We start from the raw sequence: 15,649 nt of genomic DNA on the forward strand, positions 1-15,649 counted from the left end.
GGGGGTGGAGGAGGAATGGAGGAGAAATTGGGAGGGGGGGGGCATGGAGGGAGGAGGAGGAGGAATGGAGGAAGAATTGGGAGGGGGGGGGTGGATGAGGAATGGAGGAGAATTGGGACGCGGGGTGGGGGGTGGAGGAGGAATGGAGGAGAATTGGGAGGGGGGGGGTGGGAGGAATGGAGGAGAATTGGGAGGGGGGGTGGAGAGGAATGGAGGAGAATTGGAGGGGGGGTTGGAGGAGGAATGGAGGAGAATTGGGAGGGGGGGGGTGGAGGAGGAATGGAGGAGAATTGGGAGGGGGGGGGTGGAGGAGGAATGGAGGAGAATTGGAGGGGGGTGTGGAGGAGGATGGAGGAGAATTGGAGGGGGGGGGTGGGGGAGGAATGGAGGAGAATTGGGAGGGGGGGGGTGGAGGAGGAATGGAGGGGAATTGGGAGGGGGGGTGTGGAGGAGGAATGGAGGAGAATTGGGAGGGGGGGGGGTGAGGAGGAATGGGAGGAGAATTGGGAGGGGGGGGTGGAGGAGGAATGGAGGAGAATTGGAGGGGGGGGTGGAGGAGGAATGGGGGGAGAATTGGGAGGGGGGGGGTGAGGAGGAATGGAGGAGAATTGGGAGGGGGGTGGAGGAGGAATGGGGGAGAATTGGGAGGGGGGGGGTGGGAGGGAGGAATGGAGGAGAATGGGAGGGGGGGGTGGAGGAGGAATGGAGGGAGAATTGGGAGGGGGGGTTGGAGGAGGAATGGAGGAGAATTGGGAGGGGGGGGGTGGAGGAGGAGAATTGGGAGGGGGGGGTGGAGGAGGAATGGAGGAGAATTGGGAGGGGGGGGTGGAGGAGGAATGGAGGAGAATTGGGAGGGGGGGGGGTGGAGGAGGAATGGAGGAGAATTGGGAGGGGGGGGGTGGAGGAGGAATGGAGGAGAATTGGGAGGGGGGGTGTGGAGGAGGAATGGGGGAGAATTGGGAGGGGGGGGTGGAGGAGGAATGGAGGAGAATTGGGAGGGGGGGGTGGGAGAGGAATGGGGGGAGAATTGGGAGGGGGTGGAGGAGAATGGAGGAGAATTGGGAGGGGGGGGGGTGGAGGAGGAATGGGGGGAGAATTGGGGGGGGGGAGGAGAACTTGGAGGGGTTGGAGGGAGGAATGGGGGAGAATTGGGAGGGGGGGTGGAGGAGGAATGGAGGAGAATTGGGGGGGGTGTGGAGGAGAATTGGGGGGGTGTGGAGGAGGAATGGAGAGAATTGGAGGGGGTGGAGGAGGAATGGAGGAGAATGGGGGGCGTGGAGGAGAATTGGGGGGGGGGGGGTGTGGAGGAGGAATGGAGGAGATTGGGGGGGGGGTGTGGAGGAGGAGTGGAGGAGAATTGGGGGGGGGGTGTGGAGGAGGAATGGGGGAGAATTGGGGGGGGGGTGGAGATTGGAGGGGTTGGAGGAGGAATGGGGGAGAATTGGGGGGGGGGAGGAGGAGGAATGGAGGGAATTGGAGGAATGAGGAGAATTGGGGGGGGGGGAGGAGGAATGGAGGAGAATGGAGGAATGGAGGAGAATTGGGGGGGGGGGGGGGGGAGGAGAATTGGGGGGGGGGGGGAGGAGGAGAATTGGAGGAGAATTGGGGGGGGGGGGGGGAGGGAATTGGAGGAATGGAGGAGAATTGGAGGGGGGAGATCGATGACTCCTGGAAGGACACAAAGATAGAGAGTTACTGTACAGAAACAATAAAATCTGAGGGGGGGAGGGGACGGAGACATCAAAGCCGAGACTGAGCAATAGATTACAGAACAGATACAAGAGGAGTGCGAATAGATACATGGGGATGATTTACTAAGGCTGGCCAACCTCGGCCAGTTCAGCAGGAACCGTGTGTGGGCAGCCTGAATGTACCAGTTGATCGCTCAATTTTGGTTACAACCAGCCTGCTGGATTTTGCATCCAATTATCGCTATCCCCGGCTCTTGTCTGTGGTGCGCTTTGTATCCGTGGCTCGTGTCTTTGTAGCGCTTTGTATACCCGCCTTGTGTCTTTTATCCCCGGCTCGTGTCTTCGTAGCGCTTTGTACCCCGGCTCGTGTCTTCGTAGCGCTTTGTACCCCCCGGCTCGTGTCTTCGTAGCGCTTTGTACCCCCGGCTCGTGTCTTCGTAGCGCTTTGTACCCCCGGCTCGTGTCTTCGTAGCGCTTTGTACCCCCGGCTCGTGTCTTCGTAGCGCTTTGTACCCCCGGCTCGTGTCTCTGTTGCTGTGCGGTGGCTGTGCGGGTTTTGGTTGCACAGTCTGCTATTGTAACGTCTTTCAGGAAAAATCTGCACCGTAAATTCCGAGTCCTGGTTGCGTCCTTCAGGGGATTGGGATAGAATTGTCTTTTCTCTGACCTGTCATACTGTAGCCGTGTCCCCCCCCCCCCCCCCGGGGCGGAGTTCCTCCCCACTAATTGTACACGGAGTCACACATCGCACTCATGGAGTGTCAGCTCTGCGCTCCGACTTGCCAGATAATTGTCTCTTCCCAGCCGCCGGCCATCAATTCTACAAGTTGCCACGAGGAATCTTTTTTTCCTTCCTGTTCCCCCTCCCCCCTCCGCCGGGATTTCACAAGTCGCTGCGAACGGCGTTTTGACGGTTTCTGAGTCTCATTGCGACCCCCGGGGGGGGGTGTCGGGTCTATTTTTGGTTTGTAGATGAGGAGAGATAAAATGTGACAAGGAAGTGTTGGAGAGAAGCTGCCAATTCACTGGTTCACAAAGGCGCCGACGTTCCTGGGCTTAGCAAAAACCATGGTGGGGGGAGGGGGTGTTCCAGCGAGCGTGCGGTCTGCACCGCCATTTTACTGTCCAGCCAGCCATAACTTTGTTTTTGGATAGGGATAAGAAGGGTTAGAACCTCTGACAGGTCTTTATTGCTCATACTGATTTTAATGGGGCTATTTTTCCATCACTTCCTGTCGCGGTGACACCAGGACATAAAGGGGGGGGGGGGCACATGGACAGGAAGTGAGAGTCCATTTCAGGAGACTGCAATAAAAACTGAAAGTGGTTCTATCCTTTCCTGGAGTTCAGCTTTTGAGCGCATGTACACTGACAGGGCGGCCGCTAGTTTTAGCGGTGCTTTACCGTCATATTGGAGGCGCTTTTAAAGGGTTAAAGGCGCCGATGCTGAGGTGCTTTGCAGGCGCTTCGGCAGCACTGCCCATTGATTTCAATGGGCGGGGGCGGTGGAGGAGGGGTGCATACACCACCTGAAAAACGCTCCCAGTGTGAAAGGTCCTGATGCAAGTAGTGGAGGAGTTATGCAAATATCAAAATGGTGGGTATCTGAAGGAGGGGGTGTTTCCAGACAGGCTGTATTTGCATAGGTAACGCCCACATGTGATGCAGAGCCTGTGATTGAAAGAACTGAAATCAGATGATTGAAAGGGGCGGAGACAGGCTGGAAAGGACTAGGCTAGATGATGCTGGGCGTCCTGCAGCCAGGAAATGGGGCGGGGCTCTTTCTGACTTGCTGCAGCTTCTAATCCATGTTGTGAGAAGCTCACAGTGTGCGGTGAAATCAGAAATCAGAGGAAGACATTTCAGTCCAGGAGAGGAGCCGCTACGCCTGTGCAAGACTGAAGGGGAAGGAGCCGCTACGCCTGTGCAAGACTGAAGGGGGAGGAGCCGCTACGCCTGTGCAAGGCTGAAGGGGAGGAGCCGCTACGCCTGTGTAAGGCTGAAGGGGGAGGAGCCGCTACGCCTGTGCAAGGCTGAAGGGGGAGGAGCCGCTACGCCTGTGCAAGGCTGAAGGGGGAGGAGCCGCTACGCCTGTGCAAGGCTGAAGGGGGAGGAGCCGCTACGCCTGTGCAAGGCTGAAGGGGGAGGAGCCGCTACGCCTGTGCAAGGCTGAAGGGGAGGGGAGCCGCTACGCCTGTGCAAGGCTGAAAGGGGGAGGGGAGCCGCTACGCCTGTGCAAGACTGAAAGGGGGGGGAGCCGCTACGCCTGTGCAAGACTGAAGGGGGAGGAGCCGCTACACCTGTGCAAGAATGAAGGGGGAGGGGCCGGGACACCTGTGCAAGACTGAAGGGGAGGGGCCGGGACACCTGTGCAAGACTGAAGGGGAGGGGCCGGGACACCTGTGCAAGACTGAAGGGAGGGGCCGGGACACCTGTGCAAGACTGAAGGGGAGGGGCCACTAGGCCTGTGGAAGGGGGAGGGGCCGCTAGGCCTGTGCAAGACGGAAGGGGGAGGGGCCGCTAGGCCTGTGCAAGACGGAAGGGGGAGGGGGCCGCTAGGCCTGTGCAAGACGGAAGGGGAGGGCCGCTAGGCCTGTGCAAGACGGAAGGGGAGGGGCCGCTAGGCCTGTGCAAGACTGGAGGGGCCGGTGTTCTGCCGTATAGTGTCCGCCCATCAAATAGTGTCCGCTCCGTACTGCGCATGCAAATCTCCGAAGCTGAACGGCGCCTGCGCCGTGAGTGGAGGTGGTGGCCCCACCATCCAAGCGGACATAGGTTGTGAATTTTAGAGGGCCCCTCGCTTCACTCGCCACGCTTTGGGCTCGGCCTCGCTGCGCTCAGCTCTTTTTTTATTCCTACTCTAAGACTGAAGGGGAGGAGCTCAAGTGAGAGGTTGGGGCAATTCTGAGCAGATTATGGGGGAAAAAAATAATCTTGGGCAGTGATTACTTGCAGCAAATATGCAGTCAGAAGATGCAGCTGAAGTTATGTTCCGATCACGTTGTCATATTACAAACTGATAAGCGATAATTTTGTACAATTATTTCCATTTTATTCATGCAGCAGGAAGAGTGAGACTCTCCCTTCAAGGGCAGAAGAGACAGTAGTGCAATTTGACGCTTGACAATCACTAAAAAATCGCACCACGTTTTGGGGTTCCATTAAGAAATCACGGCATTGCGTGATTCTGGAATTGCGGTGAATCTGCCGGCGGATCCTACCTGGGATACCAGCTGAGGACGGATTTTGTGGTTTATCAGAACAGCCGGATATTCGGTTTTAAATTTAAAAGGGAAATCCTCCGTGTCCGTATATTCTGCGCCCCGCCCGGCGTTCCCAGCGATTCCACAGCAGATGTTTTATTTATCAGCGGAGGAGGGGTGGCAGCAGAACAAACATTGGAGGTGACAGTAAATCGGGGCCAGGCTCCCACGGGGCCCCGCGATGTGCAGCGCACCTGTCTGCCCTGACATCATCCAGCCGAGGTTGCCTGGAAACGCTGATCCACTTTTACCGATCGCAGGAGGTGAGACGTGACGAGTGACCTCCACCAACCCGCCGCCGCACAACGCCGAGGACGGACCCCGCCGCTAATCATCCCCTGGATACAGGCGACACGGAGGACGTAACATTCCGTGTGCACTGCTATCATTTACTATTGATATTTTGTTTCTCTTATTGTTATTATTCGGGGTTTATATGGGGCCAACAGTTTGCGCAGATCTTTACAATATAAAGGGGGGGAGGGGGCAGTACAGATACAATACAGGAGAATAATTACTTTTTATTTATTTTTTCCTTTGTTGCATCTCAGTGCTGCTGATCTCCTGCAGCCTCTTCCTGACCACATGCACTCACGTGATTGGCTGTGTGGCCTTTCTTAACCCCTTCAATACCAGACACTCCCCCCCCCCCTCCCTTTTTTCATGCCCAGGTCGATTCTCTGCTTTCAGTGCTGTCACACTTTGACTGACAATTACTCAGTCATGTAACACTGTACATGTATATCATTGTCATCACTTTATCTAAAAAAATAGAGCTTTCTTTAAGGTGGTATTTAACCCCTTCAATATCGGGCACTTATACACCTTCCTGCCCAGACCAATTCCAGCTTTCAGCGCTGTCGCACTTGAATGACAATTGTGCGGTCATGCTACACTGTACCCAAACTACATTTTTATCATATATTCCCCCCCCCCCCCCCACAAATAGAGCTTTATTTTGGTGGTATTTGATCACCTCTGCGATTTTATTATCTCGCAGGGATCTGCAATTAGCGGACCGCCAGCTGTTGCAAAACTACAAGTCCCATCATGCCTCTGCCTCTGGGGGTCATGCTTGTGGCTGTCAGTCTTGCTAGGGCCTCATGGGACTTGTAGTTCTGCAACAGCTGGAGGTCCACTAATTGCATATCCCTGTGCTAAACAAATAAAAAAAAAAAAACAAAAAAAAAAACTGAAAATTCTGAAACTTTTTTTTTTTTTGTTTCATTTACAAAACTTTGTAAATGAGGTTGTTTGTTTTTTTTTTTTTTTGTTTTTTTTTTTTTCCTTTTTCCTTCTTTTTTTTTTTCCTCCTTCCCTTATGGGGCTGCAATGATGGGCACTGATAGGCAGCATGGATGGGCACTGATGTTCTTGTAATGTATGTCACTGGATGCCAGTCAGTGCCAAATGATAATGCCTGCCAATCAATGATGCCCATTGTGAGCACTGGCATCTATTGTGGGCACTGATTGTCATCCCTGGTGGTCTAGGGTGGCATCCCTAGTGTGGGCATCCTAATGATAATCGATCAGCACAGACCCCCCACCGTGCACCGTGAGAGGAGCAGCAGCGAGTGCGGAAAAGCCGATCGTCGGCTCTCCCTGTTTCCATCGTGATCAGCTGTGATTGGACGCGGCTGATCATGTGGTAAAGAGTCAGGCCGCGTACACACGGGCGGACTGTTCGCTCAACTTTGTCCGCTGAACAGTGTTTGGGCGGACAGTCCGCTCGTGTGTGGGGCTTCAGCGGACAGTTTCAGCGGACAGTTTGACGAACAAAGTTTTTCGGAAATTCCGAAAAACTGTCCGCTGAAACTTGGTTTGAGCGGACAGTCCGCCCGTGTGTAGGCCCACTTTCGAAATGAGCAAACTGTTCCCGCTCGGAGGAAAGTCTGCTCATTTCGAGCGCGTGTGCAGGTAGGCGGGGCCTGCGAAGGAGACGTCGCGGGCCCCGCCGCCTGGTATGGACTTAAAGGGGAACCCCAACGCCGAAAAAAATCGGCGTGGGGGTCCCCCCAAAGTCCACACCAGACCCTTGTCCGAGCACGCTACCCGGCCGGCCAGGAAAGGGGGGCGAGCGAGCGCGCCCCCCCTCCCGAGCCGTACCAGGCCGCGTGCCCTCAACATGGGGGGTGCCTTGGGGAAGGGGGGGCCGCGCGGCCCCCCCACCCCAAAGCACCTTGTCCCCATGTTGATGAGGACAAGGGCCTCTTCCCGACAACCCTGGCCGTTGGTTGTCGGGGTCTGCAGGCGGGGGGCTTATCGGAATCCGGGAGCCCCCTTTAATAAGGGGGCACCAGATCCCAGCCCCCACCCTATGTGAATGAGTATGGGGTACAATGTACCCCTACCCATTCACCTGTAAAATAAAAGTACCCAAAAAAAAAACACAACACACGAGATAAAATATTTTATTGCACAGCTCCGGGGGTCTTCCGTCTTCGGGGGTCTTCTCGCCGGACTCCTCCGCTATCTTCTTGTAGCTCTTTTGCTAGCAATGTACCCCTACCCATTCACCTGTAAAATAAAAGTACCCAAAAAAAAAAACACAACACACGAGATAAAATATTTTATTGCACAGCTCCGGGGGTCTTCCGTCTTCGGGGGTCTTCTCGCCGGACTCCTCCGCTATCTTCTTGTAGCTCTTTTGCTAGCGGAGGAGTCCGGCTTTCTTCCTCCCCGCCGCCGGCCTCTTCTCCCGACTTCGGGGGTCTTGTCCCCCTCTTCGGTTCTTCTGCCGGGCCACCGCGCCTTCTTATAGCTCTTTTGCAGGCGGTGGCCCGGTCTTCTGTCGCCGCTGTCGCCTAGGCGAGTCCGGCGAGAAGACCCCCGAAGCTGTGCAATAAAATATTTTATCTCGTGTGTTGTTTTTTTTTTTTTTGGGTACTTTTATTTTACAGGTGAATGGGTAGGGGTACATTGTACCCCATACTCATTCACATAGGGTGGGGGGCCGGTATCCGGGGGCCCCCTTATTAAAGGGGGCTCCCGGATTCCGATAAGCCCCCCGCCCGCAGACCCCGACAACCAACGGCCAGGGTTGTCGGGAAGAGGCCCTTGTCCTCATCAACATGGGGACAAGGTGCTTTGGGGTGGGGGGGCCGCACGCCCCCCCTCCCCCAAGGCACCCCCCCATGTTGAGGGCACGCGGCCTGGTACGGCTCGGGAGGGGGGGCGCGCTCGCTCGTCCCCCTTTCCTGGCCGGCCGGGTAGCGTGCTCGGACAAGGGTCTGTTGTGGACTTTGGGGGGACCCCCACGCCGATTTTTTTCGGCGTTGGGGTTCCCCTTTAAGTCCATACCAGGCGGCGGGGCCCGCGACGTCTCCTTCGCGGGCCCCGCCTACCTGCACACGCGCTCGAAATGAGCAGACTTTCCTCCGAGCGGGAACAGTTTGCTCATTTCGAAAGTGGCCTACACACGGGCGGACTGTCCGCTCAAACCAAGTTTCAGCGGACAGTTTTACGGAATTTCCGAAAAACTTTGTTCGTCAAACTGTCCGCTGAAGCCCCACAAACGAGCGGACTGTCCGCTGAAACACTGTTCAGCGGACAAAGTTGAGCGAACAGTCCGCCCGTGTGTACGCGGCCTGACTCTTTACCACATGATCAGCCGCGTCCAATCACAGCTGATCACGATGGAAACAGGGAGAGCCGACGATCGGCTTTTCCGCACTCGCTGCTGCTCCTCTCACGGTGCACGGTGGGGGGTCTGTGCTGATCGATTATCATTAGGATGCCCACACTAGGGATGCCACCCTAGACCACCAGGGATGACAATCAGTGCCCACAATAGATGCCAGTGCTCACAATGGGCATCATTGATTGGCAGGCATTATCATTTGGCACTGACTGGCATCCAGTGACATACATTACAAGAACATCAGTGCCCATCCATGCTGCCTATCAGTGCCCATCATTGCAGCCCCATAAGGGAAGGAGGAAAAAAAAAAAAAAAGGAAAAAGGAAAAAAAAAAAACAAAAAAAAAAAAAAAAAAAAACAACAACCTCATTTACAAAGTTTTGTAAATGAAACAAAAAAAAAAAAAAGTTTCAGAATTTTCAGTTTTTATTTTTTTTGTTTAGCACAGGGATATGCAATTAGCGGACCTCCAGCTGTTGCAGAACTACAAGTCCCATGAGGCCTAGCAAGACTGACAGCCACAAGCATGACCCCCAGAGGCAGAGGCATGATGGGACTTGTAGTTTTGCAACAGCTGGCGGTCAGCTAATTGCAGATCCCTGCGAGATAATAAAATCGCAGAGGTGATCAAATACCACTAAAATAAAGCTCTATTTGTGGGGGGGGGGGGGAATATATGATAAAAATGTTCCCCAAGGCACCCCCCATGTTGAGGGCACGCGGCCTGGTATGGCTCGGGAGGGGGGGGCGCGCTCGCTCGCCCCCCTTTCCTGGCCGGCCGGGTAGCGTGCTCGGACAAGGGTCTGTTGTGGACTTTGGGGGGACCCCACGCCGATTTTTTTTTTCGGCGTTGGGGTTCCCCTTTAAGTCCATACCAGGCGGCGGAGCCTGCGACGTCTCCGTCGCGGGCCCCGCCTACCTGCACACGCGCTCGAAATGAGCGGACTGTTGCCTCGTGTGTGGGCGAGTCCGTTCATTTCAAAAGTTGCGCGGACTTAGTACGACGAACAAAGTTTGCCGTATTTGTCCGCTCAAAAAGTGCCGTGTGTGGGCGTGTTCGTTCATTCAAAAGTTTGAGCGGACTGTTTGACGAACTTAGTTTCGGCAGACAGTCCCCGCGTGTGTACGCGGCCTCACCATCAGAGACTCTTTACCTAGATCGGTGTTGTGGGGTGTCAGGCTGACACCCCGCATTACACAGATGGCCGCAATGTGCGTCCCCGGGGCGCGCAGCGGCTTGATATCCTGAAGACGTCAGATGCCGTCCGGTCAGGATATTGAAACCACTTTGCCGCCGTCATTCTGCTATATGAAAAATGCAGAAAATTGTGGGGGGAGGGGGGTTGTTGTTTTTTTTTTTTTTCTTCGTTTTTCAGTTATAAAATTCCAAAATGAATTCTGCTCCAATTCTTTGGTGATTATTTATTAAGTCTGTTCCATAAACGATCTAATTCCTTGAGACCTGAAAACACCAGGATGGTACAAATACCCCCCAAATCACCCCTTGTTGGAAAGCAGACAGTCCGAGGGATGTCAGAGGTACGGTGGGTTTTCGTTTGTTTTTTTTGTCATAATTTTGTGGAAATTCAGGAAACGTACAAATTCTCAATTTTTAAATGTATTTATTTTTTAAAGTCCAGTCACCAGTGCAGTAAAGCGTCATCATATAACGGGTGTGGGGAGACCAGGGACACTGACTGGTGACAGTACGAAAAAAAAAACACCCACATGTGATGCTGAGACTTTGATTGAAAGACCTGACATCCAATGAATGAAAGGGGCGGGGCCGTGGACAGTCATGCTGGGGAGGAAAAGGCTAGATGATGCTGGATGTCCTCCAGGAAATGGGGCGGGGCTCTATCCTACTTGCTGCAGCTTCTAATGCACATGGTGAGAAGCTTACAGTGTGCGGCGATATCAGAGGAAGCCGTTTCAGTCCAGGAGAGGAGCCGCTGCACCTGTGCAAGACTGAAGGGGGAGATGTCGGGACACCTGTGCAAGACTGAAGGGGGGAGGAGCCGGGACACCTGTGCAAGACTGAAGGGGGGAGGAGCCGGGACACCTGTGCAAGACTGAAGGGGGGAGGAGCCGGGACACCTGTGCAAGACTGAAGGGGGGAGGAGCCGGGACACCTGTGCAAGACTGAAGGGGGGAGGAGCCGGGACACCTGTGCAAGACTGAAGGGGGGAGGAGCCGGGACACCTGTGCAAGACTGAAGGGGGGAGGAGCCGGGACACCTGTGCAAGACTGAAGGGGGGAGGAGCCGGGACACCTGTGCAAGACTGAAGGGGGGAGGAGCCGGGACACCTGTGCAAGACTGAAGGGGGGAGGAGCCGGGACACCTGTGCAAGACTGAAGGGGGGAGGAGCCGGGACACCTGTGCAAGACTGAAGGGGGGAGGAGCCGGGACACCTGTGCAAGACTGAAGGGGGGAGGAGCCGGGACACCTGTGCAAGACTGAAGGGAGGATGAAAAAATAGTATAAGCCATATCCTAATCTGGTTTTGGAAACCTCAAATTGGTTGTAGATTGTTGGTTGTCTGATTAAATGTACCATTGAAGAGATGATGCTTGAATAAAGATGGTGCCATCATCCGGGGGGGGGGGGGGAAGCAGATGAAGACGTTGTCGGGGGAGGGGAGGACTGCAATCTCTGTCCCTGGAAGGGTTACACGTTACTATAAATGACCCTCTTTAACCCCGGAGATGCCAGTGTTGTGGGGTGTGTTGGTAGATCGTACAGCCTTGGGCCCCCTCGGGGCCCCGTCCCCCTCTTCCAGCGCGGCTCAGCCTTATAACAACATTCTTCCTGGACCGGACAATGACCGCACTGTGCGCCCGAACAGGATTCTCAGTGTACGATGGAGCGGCGGTCAGAGCCCCGAGCCGCACACACAGCCGCCATTGTGCCGGCCGAGACAATATTATTCTGTTCCCGCAATAACGGCCCATTTACAATCCACACGTCTGCCTTTCACCCACTGCTGTTTACGCTACGGGGCGGTAAAAATATCCCCACGTGCCCGTGGCGGCGAGCCTGGAATAGCGGCTGAAGTCTATCCAAAGCTGCGTCCCGTCGTATCGCCCGTTTCTGCGTCACCCGCCGCAAGAACAGGAAGCGTTCCCGCCGCGTCTATTATTAGTCGTGTTTATTTTATCATCCGGTGAGAAGCGGATCGGAGACTTTGTTTATATTGCGGAGATATTTGTATCGCTCAGCGGTGTCTGTAGAGGAGGAGGAAGATACAATGTGACTTCTGTGAGATAACATGGAGGTCTGCGGGACCAAGTCGCACTGAGGCTCCGACTGCAACCTTCGATGTGACTTGTTGTCGCTCTGCAAAGTCCGACACGCTGATGCATATAAAACATATAGGTGTGACCTTAATTACTAAATGACCACGCCATCACCGAAGGACCGCCCCACCCCCTCCAAGGACACGGCTGATCGCAGATCGGGGGGTAAAGGGCCAATCGCGGCCGATCACAATGTAAACAGGCTTGCCGGTTATTGGCATTCCTTTTCTCGCGCTCTGTCACTGCATGAGGAAAGCAGAGCCGGTGTTTTGTCAAAGTGCCGGCACATGCGCAGGATGGAGCCGCACTTCATCTGATTTGCCGATCAGCTGGAGTGACGTGACTGGGGCACAAGCGCACATCGTAGGAGGCATCTCTCCATGGGAGACCATTTTCCAGCCACAATTCAAACCTATAGAAAAAGTGGGGGTGGGGAGTGGAGGGCATTTAGTTCTCACATTGTGCCTTACTACTGCGGGGCGGCTTTACAGTGTGCTGATGGTCCGGTTTTGCCTGTGTTGCCGGGCAGGTTTGCGGTGTTGACTGGCTGGTTTTGCCTGTGTTGAATGGCCGGTTTTGCTTGTGTTGCCGGGCGGGTTGCAACACAGACAAAACCAGCTTTTCAACACACCCACCAACTGCCCTCCATCATTTATTTTTTATTTTTTTTTTGTTTTGGTTTTACATTCTGCTTAAAAATTTGTAAATCAGTACTGCTTGGACCTTGAAGAAGGGGACATACCCGAAAGCTTGTCCTGAAAAATTGTATGTTAGTGCAAATAAAAAAAGTATCACGGACAGTACTCAATTTTCTCTGTCACAATTGCACTAATACGGCTACAATCACATTAAGTATTTAGGTATAACAACTCTTCAGGGGCGAATGCAATGGTGATCTATAAAGGAACGTAACCACGTGGTATAATATTGTAACTGCATAATAGGAATAAATAATGTGTAAGAGACAGGATGGTCATCCCTGTGGATACTCACGTCAACTGCATAGATGTGAACAGAGCCGCTAAAAAGGTAGAGGCGCGCGGAAGGGCCGGGTCGGAGCGGAGGTAGAGGCGCGCGGAAGGGCCGGGTCGGAGCGGAGGTAGAGGCGCGCGGAAGGGCCGGGTCGGAGCGGAGGTAGAGGCGCGCGGAAGGGCCGGGGTCGGAGCGGAGGTAGAGGCGCGCGGAAGGGTCGGAGCGGAGGTAGAGGCGCGCGGAAGGGCCGGGGTCGGAGCGGAGGTAGAGGCGCGCGGAAGGGCCGGGGTCGGAGCGGAGGTAGAGGCGCGCGGAAGGGCCGGGGTCGGAGCGGAGGTAGAGGCGCGCGGAAGGGCCGGGGTCGGAGCGGAGGTAGAGGCGCGCGGAAGGGCCGGGGTCGGAGCGGAGGTAGAGGCGCGCGGAAGGGCCGGGGTCGGAGCGGAGGTAGAGGCGCGCGGAAGGGCCGGGGTCGGAGCGGAGGTAGAGGCGCGCGGAAGGGCCGGGGTCGGAGCGGAGGTAGAGGCGCGCGGAAGGGCCGGGCCGGGCCGGGTCGGAGCGGAGGTAGAGGCGCGCGGAAGGGCCGGGCCGGGCCGGGTCGGAGCGGAGGTAGAGGCGCGCGGAAGGGCCGGGTCGGAGCGGAGGTAGAGGCGCGCGGAAGGGCCGGGTCGGAGCGGAGGTAGAGGCGCGCGGAAGGGCCGGGTCGGAGCGGAGGTAGAGGCGCGCGGAAGGGCCGGGTCGGAGCGGAGGTAGAGGCGCGCGGAAGGGCCGGGTCGGAGCGGAGGTAGAGGCGCGCGGAAGGGCCGGGTCGGAGCGGAGGTAGAGGCGCGCGGAAGGGCCGGGTCGGAGCGGAGGTAGAGGCGCGCGGAAGGGCCGGGTCGGAGCGGAGGTAGAGGCGCGCGGAAGGGCCGGGCCGGGTCGGAGCGGAGGTAGAGGCGCGCGGAAGGGCCGGGCCGGGTCGGAGCGGAGGTAGAGGCGCGCGGAAGGGCCGGGCCGGGTCGGAGCGGAGGTAGAGGCGCGCGGAAGGGCCGGGCCGGGCCGGAGCGGAGGTAGAGGCGCGCGGAAGGGCCGGGCCGGGTCGGAGCGGAGGTAGAGGCGCGCGGAAGGGCCGGGGTCGGAGCGGAGGTAGAGGCGCGCGGAAGGGCCGGGCCGGAGCGGAGGTAGAGGCGCGCGGAAGGGCCGGGTCGGAGCGGAGGTAGAGGCGCGCGGAAGGGTCGACGCGGGAGCGGAGATAGAGGTGCGCGGAAGCTTTTTTCTCACTGATCACCAGCCTACTGTAAACAAAATGTCCCACTAAAATCACATGTCCCAATGATCATTTGCGTACATATGTCTGTGATTATACGCTTAACAGAATTGTTTGTTTTTGTTTTGTTTTTTTACCAAAAACATGTAGCAGAATACATTTTTATTTAAATGTTATGAAAAAAAATCGATTTTATTGGATTTCTTTTAAAATGTAAAGAAGAAAATATTGTTTTTCCTCAAATGAATAAAAACCACCAAAATAAAGGTCTATTTGTGTGAAGAAAATGATAAAAATGTCATTTGTGTACAGTGTCGCACGACCGCACAATTTGTCATTGAAAGTGCGAGAGCGCTGAAAGCTGACAGTCGGTCTGGGAAGGAAGGGGGGTGAATTGCCTGTTTATTGAAGGGGTTAATGCAACTTCTGAGGGTTAATATTGAAGTCTGTGGCCCTCCAAGTTGCATGAAAGTCGGACCAAAATAGCGCAGGAACTACCTTGAAGTCGCTGGTATGTGATGATATGAAGGGTTCTCATTGGGAAACATCATGGAGGACGACTTGCCCTGCGACTTTGATGCCCGAGGACGAGTCCCACACCTGTGATTGGGAGATTCGTAGATAAGTAGTGCAGGAACTATATATATATATATATTTTATTTTTTCCCCCCTGTCGCTGAACTTGAATCGTGGCAATTTAGACGCACCCATTGGAATACATGGGATGCGACTTGTCATGCGACTAAGCAGTCCAAAGTTGCATTGGTGTGCAGCGGGCAGTGTACGTGGGTCAGAAGGGCAATGTAAAGATGGCACAGGGCAGCGGGCAGTGTACGGGGGTCAGAAGGGCAATGTAAGGATGGCACAGGGCAGCGGGCAGTGTACGGGGGTCAGAAGGGCAATGTAAGGATGGCACAGGGCAGCGGGCAGTGTACGGGGGTCAGAAGGGCAATGTAAGGATGGCACAGGGCAGCGGGCAGTGTATGGGGGTCAGAAGGGCAATGTAAGGATGGCACAGGGCAGCGGGCAGTGTACGGGGGTCAGAAGGGCAATGTAAGGATGGCACAGGGCAGCGGGCAGTGTATGGGGGTCAGAAGGGCAATGTAAGGATGGCACAGGGCAGCGGGCAGTGTACGGGGGTCAGAAGGGCAATGTAAGGATGGCACAGGGCAGCGGGCAGTGTACGGGGGTCAGAAGGGCAATGTAAGGATGGCACAGGGCAGCGGGCAGTGTACGTGGGTCAGAAGGGCAATGTAAAGATGGCACAGGGCAGCGGGCAGTGTACGTGGGTCAGAAGGGCAATGTAAGGATGGCACAGGGCAGCGGGCAGTGTACGGGGGTCAGAAGGGCAATGTAAGGATGGCACAGGGCAGCGGGCAGTGTATGGGGGTCAGAAGGGCAATGTAAGGATGGCACAGGGCAGCGGGCAGTGTACGGGGGTCAGAAGGGCAATGTAAGGATGGCACAGGGCAGCGGGCAGTGTATGGGGGTCAGAAGGGCAATGTAAGGATGGCACAGGGCAGCGGGCAGTGTACGGGGGT

The 15,649-nt window shown here is 55.7% G+C and overlaps 1 protein-coding gene across 2 annotated transcripts in view; it reads left to right on the forward strand.

Annotated features, from left to right (window-relative positions):
* The window catches only part of LOC143926742 (uncharacterized), a 41,648-nt gene that overhangs the window by 12,841 nt on the left and 13,158 nt on the right, over nt 1–15,649 (forward strand). Inside the window, exon 1 of one of the 2 annotated variants that reach the window (XM_077450777.1) lies at nt 5,121–5,217. The exons of the other annotated variant lie outside the window; for it this stretch is intronic. Coding sequence (XP_077306903.1) covers nt 5,136–5,217 — 82 coding nt within the window. The 5' untranslated portion in view covers nt 5,121–5,135. Of the gene's footprint in view, nt 1–5,120; nt 5,218–15,649 lie in introns of those variants that run through there. 2 annotated transcript variants of the gene reach the window in all.

The sequence above is a fragment of the Lithobates pipiens genome, unplaced genomic scaffold (genome assembly GCF_037356315.1).
Source record: "Lithobates pipiens isolate NorthernLeopardFrog02 unplaced genomic scaffold, aLitPip1_a1.2 Scaffold_23, whole genome shotgun sequence".
Taxonomy (NCBI): domain Eukaryota; kingdom Metazoa; phylum Chordata; class Amphibia; order Anura; family Ranidae; genus Lithobates; species Lithobates pipiens.